This window comes from Vicia villosa, linkage group LG6 (assembly GCF_029867415.1).
Source record: "Vicia villosa cultivar HV-30 ecotype Madison, WI linkage group LG6, Vvil1.0, whole genome shotgun sequence".
NCBI lineage: Eukaryota > Viridiplantae > Streptophyta > Magnoliopsida > Fabales > Fabaceae > Vicia > Vicia villosa.
The window spans coordinates 148,119,698-148,132,133 of record NC_081185.1 but is presented as its reverse complement, the minus strand read 5'-3'; the positions used below and the strand labels follow the sequence as shown (position 1 = coordinate 148,132,133).

The 12,436-nt window shown below is 32.8% G+C and overlaps 1 protein-coding gene across 1 annotated transcript; it reads left to right on the top strand.

The window, feature by feature from the left end:
- Positions 1-3,507: 3,507 nt before the first annotated feature.
- Positions 3,508-9,516, top strand: LOC131610421 (probable beta-D-xylosidase 2). The gene is made up of 7 exons (XM_058882367.1): positions 3,508-3,976; positions 5,804-6,082; positions 7,142-7,311; positions 7,409-7,506; positions 7,633-7,983; positions 8,085-8,498; positions 8,604-9,516. Exons 1-7 carry the CDS (start codon positions 3,575-3,577, stop codon positions 9,206-9,208), a joined length of 2,319 nt encoding a protein of 772 aa, XP_058738350.1. The 5' UTR covers positions 3,508-3,574; the 3' UTR covers positions 9,209-9,516.
- Positions 9,517-12,436: the final 2,920 nt, after the last annotated feature.

Here is a 12,436-nt window from a genome sequence, read left to right as displayed (position 1 = left end):
AATAGGAATGTTGTTCTGAAGAATTTGATAGGGTAAGCGATTAATCAAGTAGGCTGCAGTAAGGGTAGCATCCCCTAATATTGTTTTGGAACATTTGTATAAAATGAAGATGCTCGAGTAACAATGAGAATATGCCTAATTTTTCTTTCAGCCTCCCTATTTTGTTTGGGGGTGTGGACACATAATGATTCATCAATAATACCATGTTCATTGGAAAAGGAGGACAATGTTTGACTAAAACAATTTTTGGCATTATTAGAACGAAACCATCTAATGATAATCTCAAATCGGGTTCTTATCATATTAAAAAACAAAGTAAAATTTTGATTGACTTTACTTTTTTTGTTTCAAGAGAGACACCATGACACTCAAGTACAATCATCGATAAAAATGAAAAACCGATGGACCCCAAATATATTTGGAATATTGGATGGGCCCCAAACATCACTATGGACTAAGGAAAAAGGAGTAGACATCCTTTTATTATTATTATTATTATTATTATTATTATTTGATCTTACCGAGCGGATCAGATGGCCAGCAACAACGAAGGCTTGAAGTTCAGGATAGTTGATGGAAAAAAGGGTTGTACCTGCAAGGCACTCCGATGCCAAAGTAAGTAGGTATTCCACAAGGTACGACAAAGTGAGAAAAGTTGGGGGTGGAAAATATTACCTTGCCCTCTGTGTGGAGAGGGCTATTTATAGGATGTTCTTGTGCGGATTAGACTCCTCCTTATGGGGCGGATATTTAGGTGGCACGAGACATGGTTGTTCACTGGGCACGAGGGTCTCTCGTGGCCGGTTACCTTGTGAGTTTGCCCGGAGCGACCGGGAGGAACTTATCATGCGTGGTCTACAGTGTATTGGGCCGAAGGCTGGATTGGCCCAATTTAGATAAATTGAGTCGGTCCAGAACATTATTGTTATTATTATTATGAAAGCTAACATGTTTGTGTTTAGCAAGTTCACAATCATCACAGTGAAAAATTCTAAGTTTATACATCGAAACAAGGTGGGAAACATATTTTAGAGAGTACTGAATGAGGGATGGCCCAACTATAAGTGACACAACATAATTTCTTTATAGAGGGAAGGAACAAATTCTGACAACAAAGACGGTGGAAGTTGACTCTTAATGCTACTTGTCCCACAAGCTTCCATAAGAAGGTAGAGCCCATTGTCCTCTCTAACAAGTCCAACTATCTTCCTCGTTCCCTGATCCTGAATTTTGCACAATGTAGGATTGAATGTCACTAAGAATTGTAAATTTGTTGTAAGTTTATGAATATACAACAATTTTGCATATAATTTGGGCACATGCAAGTGATCTCTCAAAATTAAGTTATGACTTAGGATAATATCTCCTTTTCCAACTACAGTAATGAAAGTGCCATCTGCACTGACAATCTTTTTATTATTGGGACAAGGTTTGTAAGAGATAAATTCAGTAGAAGAATATGTCATGTGATTTATAGCTCCTGAATCAACAACCCATGTCCATTTTGATATATATTGTATAACTCTAAGAGCGTAGTCATGAGAAATACCTCATAATGCCACAGAAGAACTACACATATTTATGGGTTTAACTAAAGAGTCTACTAATTCTCTTAGTTTTGTAATTTTTTCTGAATTAAAATCTGTAGTGGGTTTGGAATTACTTCCCTTTACAACACTTGAATTGACCAAGTGGGCATGAGCTGGTCATCCTCGTTGAGTGCCTTTGATGTTTCAATTTTGGTTCCAATTTTGCGGTTTTTCGATGGAGTTTCTAGCATCTATCTTCGGTGTGCCTTGGTTTCTTATAAAAGGTACACCATAGAGAATCCTTGTTATCCCTTATTTCAATTTCCATATTAAGGTCTACTCTGGGTTGACCATTCTTCCACAAGTCAATGTTCTTCTCTCGGATTTGTACTACTAAGGCAGAACTTTCAATTGATTGAGGCTTTATCATCACTCCTCTTCGCGCCTCTTCTGCTCGAAAGGCAGCCATGGTTTCATTGAGTGAGTATAACTATTTTTTGAGTACTTGGATCCTTATAGGATCAAACTCGTTGTTCATATCAAGAACTTATAGATTATGTTCTTCTCCTTATAATTTTTTAGTAAAGTAGCATCTATTGTGCATTTTGCTTCAAAATGTTCATCGTGACCCAACTCCAGCCATAAATTTTGTAGAGTTTGGGCATACTCACTAATGGATCGTTTTCCTTGTTTGGTAATCGCAATCTTCATCTTAATTTCATAAACTTGTACAACATTATCAACCTTGGAATAGTTTTCTTTACAGTTGTCCCACACCTCTTTGACAGTCTTTTTGAATATGCACGCGTCACTGATCTCTGGTACCATAAAATTTCATAGCCATGATATTACAACATCATTTTCTTCATCTCATGCAGTAAATTTACTGTTTGTAGCTTTTGGGGTATCCTTTTTAGTAAGATGATTCAGTTTGCCCTTCCCTTTTAAAAAGCTTTGGACAAAATGAGACCATTTGAGATAGTTTTTGCAATTGGGACGAAGGCTAGGTTGAACATTCTGCAGCTCAACAGAACCAGTATTTGGGCAGGGGTATTAATTGGTTTAGATATTCTAAATTTTGATGGGTGCAAAACTTTTTTAAGGGAGAAAACGGAAAAATAGACCATACAAAAATCGACAATACATGTCGCATAACGAAAAAAATAGCAATGTTGCGTTGATTAGTAACTTAATCTATAATTGAATAACTTAGATAGAGTAAATATGAGTATTAAATAGTCTTGTCTATTCATGTTCCATATCCATGTTTCTTTATCGGACGGGACCAGACCTATTGTTTCAGAGCGGAACCATTCTTGTCCAAAGTCCAAACCAATAATATAAAGGGGAAATTTTATATATAATTTTTTAGGTTTGGTTTTTACTATTTTCCAATTAAAATATGACAATTGTACTTAAATATCGTTTAAGAAGTGAAAATAAGAAGAAAAAAATTATATATATATATATATATATATATATATATATATATATATATATATATATATATAAAATTATACACTTATCATATTTTTATTAAAAAATAATAAAAATCACACTGAAAAAATTATATGTAAGTTTTCTCCTAATATAATCTAATAGTATAATTTGTACTTATTTCATTCATATTTAATTTCCTATTAATACAAGTGTCGAATCCTATATGCAGTTAGATTTCATTGGTAGATATACTAATTAATTTGTTTAATACTGTGCACTAATTATGTGATCCATTTTTAAATATTTAGTACCCACCAAAACATTATTGAAATCTCACCTGCAGCCAAACAAGTTGTTCCACTGTCATAATAAAACAGTTAAGAAAAAGCAACAATGATAATAATAAAAAGAAAAACACTCAACAATGATGAAGAAAGTGCCTTCTATAGATACATCACTTCACTTCACCCCACCTATCCAAATTCTATTTTTCTATAATTCTATTTTTTAATAACTCTAACTTTTTTTACTATATAAATAACGTTCCCTCCATTCCCCCACTTCTCAAATCAGTTACATTATTCATTTTCACTTTCTCCACCAAAATGGCTCTCACATTCTCACTCTCACCTTTCATCACTCTCTTCTTCCTCCTCCTCCTCCACCACACATGCCACTCACGTGACTCCTTCGCGTGCGATCCAAAATCCACTTCAACAAACAACCTCCCATTCTGCAATGTCAAACTCACCATTCAACAGAGAGTGAACGATCTCATTGGAAGATTAACGCTTCCAGAGAAAGTTAACCTGTTAGTCAACAATGCCGCCGCGGTTCCGAGAATCGGAATCAAAGGCTATGAGTGGTGGTCGGAGGCACTTCACGGTGTTTCAAACGTCGGTCCCGGAACCAGATTCGGTGGTGTGTTTCCCGGTGCGACTAGCTTTCCGCAAGTCATCACAACCGCTGCTTCTTTTAATGCTTCTCTTTGGGAAGCAATCGGACGGGTGAGATTTAATTTTGTGTTTGTAACTAACTTTTACTAGTTACTTGCATAAAGTACAGTTCTTATTAATTAGAGTTAGATGAATTGGAAATAATTAACATTTTTGGTACAATTTTTCTTTAAATCAGTGCTTAAATCAGTTATCATTTAAAGAAAAAAGTTGTACTAGAATACTATTTTTGTAAAAATATTAATATGGTACTTGAATATAGTGAAAATGACAAGAGAAAATATATAAGAAAAAGTGTGATTATGTTAAGTAATCATAATTAAGGATAAATAGTATATAGTATAAGATTAACGATATAAAATGTGTAATATGTCATACTCTTTTTCTTTCTGTTATATGTATGTATATCCATATTGATAAAGTATTACATGACTTTTGCTTTAGTTTTTTTTTTTTGTCAAGATCTGTTTTTTCTTTTTGTTTTACTGATATTCTATTCAGCTGATAAGGTAGTATCATAGTATAGTGCTTTTATTTTGTTTTGCAATATGGGCAAAGTTGTTGATATTGATCCACCATACACAATGAAAAAGTGCTTGGAAATTAAATTTTCATAAAGAGTCTCATTTAAAATCTAATGAGTCTTATGCTTGCTATCAAGTTATTTATCATTTATTTTTCACACTCTAAATTCATTTAGATAATATATAGTTTGAATATATGTTTATAAACAAGATCAATTTCTACCTATAAATCGGGTTTTTAATGGCGAGTTAAGCCTAAATTATATTTTTTTAACATATGCTCTACTAGCACAAAGTGAGGTGAGGTTGATAGGATATCTCCACACAAATCTTTAGCATGAATTCCTATGTTATAAATTTAACATTCTATCTATTCATAAAACAATCTTGATATCAACGTTTTACGGCCAAAAGAGATAGATATCTTTATCCAAAATTTTAAAGCATTTGATATATAAGTCATACTTCTTAAATATTCAATATTTTATTTATTTATAATTAATATTGAGTTTAACCTCTCACACTTGATTCTAATAAATTCATCTCAAAATTTACATATTCATATTGTTTTAAAATAACTCATTCATCTCAATTTTTATTATAATATTGTTTTTTTTAGTAATATTATTTAGCGAGTGAGCTATTAAATGGGTCGACTGTATAAATTAAATTTTGCTATATTATTTTTTATGTGGATTTCAAAATTGTTTTCAATAGTTTTTGTTCTTGTTAAAGATTTAGTTATTTTAGATTCAATGGAGTATTTGACAGAGAAGTGTATTGAAGTCTTAAACTTGAAGGCGTGGGCACACTTGTGCTTGCACTTATAGTGATCGTACATTTTACACGAGCAAGATGACTATTCATTTAATTATGTTAGTGGCTCAACTATCTGATCATGTAACTTGGCTGTGAAGAATCTTTCAAATTAATGGCTCCCTAGTCCCTATATATAATGATTTTTTAACGGTGAAAAAAAATCTAAAATACTCCCAAATTGAAACTAACAAATAAACTTATTTTATTTTTTAGATTTATTTATTGAATAATCACTTTATTTAGATTAAACAAATATTGAAGAAAGTGTGGGTGCAAAACATGTTATGGCTAGGAACCCATAACCAATCATGATGGATTGGTATCTTTTTTCCTTTCTTTTGATTGGTTCAATTCACAACTTGCCTATGATTCCATGTGGGTCCCTTCCACCTCCCCACTTTCCCAAGCAACTTGCACATCATCCCAGTCACAATTTTCCAAATATGAAAAAAAAAAAAAATTTACATAATCCACAAAACATTTGGATTTTTCATCAAAAGGCACCAAAATTCAACGTGGGTTGGTAAATTCGCAGGTTGTCTCGGACGAAGCAAGAGCAATGTACAATGGAGGAGCAGCAGGGTTAACATATTGGAGTCCAAATGTGAATATTTTCAGAGACCCTAGGTGGGGTCGTGGACAGGAAACTCCCGGTGAAGATCCTGTGTTAGCCGGTATTTATGCTGCTAGATATGTGAAAGGGTTACAGGGAACAGACGGTAACAAGTTGAAAGTTGCTGCTTGTTGTAAACACTTCACTGCTTATGATATTGATAATTGGAATGGTGTGGATCGCTTTCACTTTAATGCACAGGTGCGTACTGTTTTATTTTATTTAAATAAAAATAGATTAAAAATATATTTTATTATTTTGATGTTATTTTAATTAATTTATTTATACTACCTTATGCTAATGCTAATGCACGTGACTTTGTTTAAATGGGAATCTTCTCTGAATTGTGACATTATTCATTTTCAAGTTGAAAAATCTTTAGTTTAGTATGTTGAAGTACTGGTAGTTTTTTTTTGTGTTGGGTTTAGTTTTAGTATAGGCCAAGTTGGTTTTGTAGGATTTGTGGGTCCTATTTGCGTTCTTTATCTTATCTGTTTGTTTTTGGATAAATGAATAACTATGACTCAGCTGAGTGGGACTGTTATGAGCTAATCTTGTTTTTTCTTGCCTACTTTTGCTTTTGCTTAGAACTTAATCAAGTTATCATCCCTACAAAAAACAAAACAAAAAACATAATTTGTAATTTTAACTATGGAAATTAAATTACTTTTTACATATATTTAAATTATATTTTGGTAGAAAATTGCTGATGAATTACTCTATAGCGGTGAGCATATAATTTTTTTAAAAACAAAATGATACTTTAGTTGTATAAATTTATTCTTATAAAAACATATAGATTAGTGAACTTATAAATGAAACTTAACATTTGCATTGTAATGAATTCATGAGACTAAATTATTGCACTTCCACACCAAGTTGGGTATAGTTTGGTATGCAAAATTATGTAGGTTACTCAAACGTGTCCTACACATGTGGGAGTTTAAACATCAGTCCGCACCTTTTATATACAACCATGATTTTTCATTTTGAAAAGGCAAAAAGTGAACATACAAACATGATTAATGGGAGAAAGTGGAGAACACGATATTGAATCAAAATGCCTTTCCTAACATGAGTTGTTTTGTTGCAAAACATTGATGGAGATTTATCATATTGCTAGGCCATATATGGAATATGGACACATTTCATTGACAATTTTTCATTACCCTTTTGAACAAATTTTCACCTAATGTTGTAGTGTAGTGTCTATGATGAGCATGTGCAAAAGTAAAAGCTCACTTAAAACTTAATGCGTAGGTGAGTAAGCAAGACATAGAAGACACATTTGATGTGCCATTTAGGATGTGTGTGAAGGAAGGGAATGTAGCTAGTGTGATGTGTTCTTACAACCAAGTCAATGGTGTCCCTACATGTGCTGACCCCAATCTCCTAAAGAAGACAGTTCGTGGCCAATGGGGTCTTGATGGGTAGGCTCAAAGTTATAGTACAAATTTCAAATCCAGTTATCTCATTTTTAAACCAAAATAATCTAACCTTTTGTTTTGTTGTGATTAATGAATTTAGGTACATTGTATCTGATTGTGACTCTGTCGGAGTTTTCTTCAATAGCCAACATTATACATCAACGCCAGAAGAAGCTGCTGCTGATGCCATCAAAGCAGGTTAGTGCATATTCAGACACAGATACGTAACACGACATTGAAACTGACACCGATACGTGGACACTGCTAATGTAAAAAACATAAGACATGACACTTGTTATTAAAATTCTAAAATGATGTTTACAGGTTTGGATTTAGATTGTGGGCCTTTCCTAGGAATACACACACAGGATGCGGTTAAAAAAGGTTTGTTAACCGAAGCACATGTTAATGGTGCTTTGGTGAATACACTGACAGTGCAAATGAGATTAGGGATGTTTGATGGAGAGCCATCAGCTCATGCTTATGGCAACTTAGGCCCGAAAGATGTATGTAAACCAGCTCACCAAGAGCTTGCACTTGAAGCTGCTAGACAAGGAATTGTGCTTCTCAAAAACACTGGTCCATCTTTGCCTCTTTCCTCACAAAAACACAAAACTGTGGCTGTCATTGGGCCCAATTCTAATGTCACAGTTACCATGATTGGAAACTATGCCGGTAAGCCCGTGTTCTTCAAGGCCCAATCATAAGCCCAAGTTCAAACCAATTACTATATATTTATCTATTCTCTATAATAATAACAAAAACATGTTTAATAGGTATTGCATGTGGATATACCAGTCCCTTACAAGGAATAGGAAGATATGCTAAAACTATTCATCAGCAGGGTTGTGCAAATGTTGCATGTAGAGATGATAAAAGTTTTGGGCCTGCCTTAGATGCAGCCCGTAAAGCGGATGCAACTGTTCTAGTTATAGGCTTGGATCAATCTATTGAAGCCGAAACAGTTGATAGAGTTGGCTTGCTTTTGCCTGGACATCAACAAGATCTTGTTTCAAAGGTGGCAGCAGCATCAAAGGGACCAACAATTTTGGTTTTAATGTCTGGTGGGCCTGTTGACATTACTTTCGCAAAGAATGATCCTCGAATCGCTGCCATCTTGTGGGCCGGTTATCCGGGCCAAGCCGGTGGTGCTGCCATTGCTGATATTCTATTTGGAACTGCCGACCCAGGTTTGTCATAAAATATATTTTTATTCAATATATATATATATATATGTAAGTATCAGATACGTCAATTATTCAATGAATTTAAAAAGTGACGTTGTTTGTTAACAGGAGGCAAGCTACCTGTGACATGGTACCCACAAGAGTACCTAAAAAACTTGGCCATGACAAATATGGCAATGAGACCAAGCACAGTAGGCTATCCAGGAAGAACATACAGATTCTACAAAGGACCAGTTGTATATCCATTTGGACATGGATTAACATACACACATTTTGTTCACACATTAGCTAGTGCACCCACAATTGTGTCAGTTCCGATTCACGGCCACCGACATGGCAACAACACGAACATTTCAAACAAAGCAATTAGAGTGACACATGCAAGATGTGGCAAACTCTCTATAACCCTTCATGTCGACGTTAAAAACGTTGGATCTAGAGATGGAACACATACATTGTTAGTGTTCTCTGCTCCACCCAATGGTGGTGCCCATTGGGTGCCACAGAAACAGCTTGTGACTTTTGAGAAAGTTCATGTTCCTGCAAAGAGTAAGCAAAGAGTTAGAGTGAATATTCATGTCTGCAAGCTGCTTAGTGTGGTTGATAGATCAGGGATTAGGAGAATCCCAATGGGGGTACATAGTCTTCATATTGGTGATGTTAAACATTCTGTTTCACTTCAAGCAGAAGCACTTGGGATTATCAAGTCTTGAGATTTTAGGCCTAGCTATATTGAAAGAGAAATTTGTTGATATATATTGGTTGAAGTCTTGAAGAGTTAGGTTGATTCATCAATTGTTGTCAAATAAGTTGATATGATTGTTTGTAATTCTTGGAGAGAGGAGATTAAGGAAGTGTATTGCTCTGTCTTCTCCCATTTATTTTCTGTTTGTTTAGATTTTTTCCATGCTACTTCTTTTTTTATATCAATATTGAATACTATGATAGTTTATGCCATTGTAATTGTAAGTTGTACACTCCTTTCTATCATTTTTATAAGATGGGTAATGAGATTGGATTATTCATATTTGATTGCAAGTTTTAGTTTTTATTTTTCTTTTGATAAGACTAGAACAAATTAATCCATAAGTGATAAGTGTGTCGTAGTTTTGAAAAAGACATTCATATAGTATTAAAAATGTCATGTTAGTAAATAGTGTTGCTTTTGTCTTATATGTACCTCCTTGGTTATAAAAGGTGGGCTCTTGTAACATATTTTCATGAAATAATCACAAATAAACTCTCTTGTGTGCCTAAGAACGAACATGTTCTAAAAATCTTTTTCTTCTCCGTCAAAGTTTTAGTTATTGTATCCATATCATAATTCTCTCATAGATGTTCTATAGCTGCCTCTAAAAGAGGATTTTGTATATCAGAAAACATCTCTGACAATTGATCCATAGTACGGTCCTTGCTATTATGACATTTCAGTTTTAATTATTAGTTTGTGTTATGCTTATGATTGACTATTTTATGAAGATACAGTTAATGCTGAGATTCTAAAGTTGTCATTGCTAGTTATTTCACTCCACTTAACTTGTTAATAGATTTAAGATGCCGCCTCAAAAATTATATCTAACACCCCCTTAATGATAAGTGCTATTACTTTATCCCCTTAAAATAATTGTTTATCGGAAATTTCAAAATAATACCGGATTTTTTCAAAATTTTCAAAAAAAAATTACTGGATTTTTCTAATCCAATAGTTCATTTTTGACAAAAAAAAAATCACACTACCAGAATTTTCAAAATTTCCGATAAATTATAGCACTTTTCAAAATTTATTGGAAATTTTCAGTAGTATAAAATTTTTTTTTCATAAAAAATTTATACCTAAAATTTAATACATTACTGGAGATTTTCGTTCTTGTTACCCCAAATTTATTCATGGGTAATTTAGAAATTAAAAATACCAAATATAATTTACGGGTGGCAATTGAAATCCTACCACTATTCACTATTAGTAAGCTCACCCCACCTTCTCCGCTGAATAAATGGGCTGTCCCGACTAACTTGATAATTAAATTGAATATTGATGGGGGCGATATGGTTAACCTGTTGAGTAAAATAAAAAGTTTACACTTATTTTTGCATATATTTTCACAATTTTCTAAAAAATTCTTCAAAAAGAAAAGAAAATAGTCATTCAATATTATCACTTTAATTTCATGAGTTTAGTCTTTTGTTTATCATAATTTGTTAAATTTGTCAATTCATTAACTTTTTATTTTAGTAAAATAATCTAGTAACAAACTCATGCGTTCGCACGAGTTCTGTTACGGGATGCATATTTGTTTCAGATGTATATTTTTCAATAGAAAAATGTCTGGTACTCGTGAAAAAATAATAATTGAATGTATAGAAAAATATCTGGTACCCATGAAAAAATAATAATTGAATGTATAGAAAAATGTCTGGTACCCTATAAATAATAGTTTTTAAAATTATTCAAATCACTATTTACAAATATAATTAAGATTCTCGTATTTGGATCACTATTCTTTTTTCACATATTGACAGATATTTATTCAATTATTATTATTATAGTTGTATATATAAAATTCAATGATTAGCCTATATATTTTTGTATTTGGCTAGACTAAACCTCGTTAAAGTTTTAAATTTAATATTTTAATTATTTTATATTATATATAGAAAAATATATATTGATCATTGATGAGGTTATTCCGGTTAAAATTTTAAATTTTATAAATGACAAATAAATTGTACGATTTACAAAAAAATATCATACAATTTGGATACTATTTATTTATACATTACTTATGTTTTATTTTATTTGTATTTATATTGAAGTTCATTTGATTTATTTAGATTTTATGCTTATTTTGTACCCAAAAAAATTGTATGATTATTAATTTAATTATATAAATTGATTATCTTCTGCCTATATACTTTTTAAAAATTTGACGCCAATAAAATGTGCGATTTTATTATCAACTCATAAGTTCAAGGGAGACGCGGTCTTTTAGAGACCACGTGGACTCCGTAATATTTGGGGGGTTGGATGTGAAGGAACCCTACAAGGAGGTAAGTCCTCGTCAGGAGAAGGTGGTCGCGGGGAGCACACTTGACATGCTTGGGTCTAGGTGAGGAGGTAAGTCCTCGCGGGGAGTACTTATGTCGGGCATAGAATAGACGAGCATTGTTTGCTCTTTACGGGTTCAGGGATGATTTTGGGCCTCAAAGGTTAAGTGGACCGGAAGTAGATTGGGCCGAATCTTGGCCCAGTTCAGAACAGTAATTTTGTTTGATGTATACGAACTTACCTGGTCTTGACCTTTTCTCCTAAGCCCTGATGAATGTGCATGACCAAATGCAATGGTCATGATATGTTGACGCAAATGAAAAACTTGAAATCCTAGGGTAAAATAATATACAGTGTCTAAAATCATTAGATGTCAAACAATAAAATTAGATAGAGTAGTGAAAGCTATTGTTAATACTCACACACTACTTGGATTCAACTGAAGTATTCATCGATATATAAAAAAAGTATTAGCAACTAACTTTATTGATTAATACCATATAACAATTGCATGAATAAGTATGAAACAAATTACATAGATCAAGAATTTTAAAATAAATTCATCTAAAAGACCTAATTAAGAAAAATGCAATTACTCACAATGTGCTTAATTAAAAGATTCAGGAAACAATACATGAGTTACAAGATGTAAATTGGACTCCAATGGTGAAAGGGTGTTAATATCAGTCGTGAAGAACTCTATAGCTGCCTCTCTTTAATCAAAACTCAAAATCCTTTCAATTGACATATATTTTCCTTTAATTAACAAGTTTTTTACTCGCGTAATCATGTCATAATTTGTCTTGATGGGGTCGTAATTTGTTACTAATCCAATGTGTCATTGTTTGAGTGGATGATAAATCACGATTTAAGCATAAAATTATCTTAGTCTTGT

Bases quoted from the DNA above. Each gene is read 5' to 3' on its own strand.
- LOC131610421 (XM_058882367.1), top strand. From the start codon at position 3,575: ATGGCTCTCACATTCTCACTCTCACCTTTCATCACTCTCTTCTTCCTC. The intron at 7,507-7,632 runs GTTAGTGCATAT...TGATGTTTACAG, and splicing joins TGCTGATGCCATCAAAGCAG to GTTTGGATTTAGATTGTGGG. The intron at 7,984-8,084 runs GTAAGCCCGTGT...CATGTTTAATAG, and splicing joins CATGATTGGAAACTATGCCG to GTATTGCATGTGGATATACC.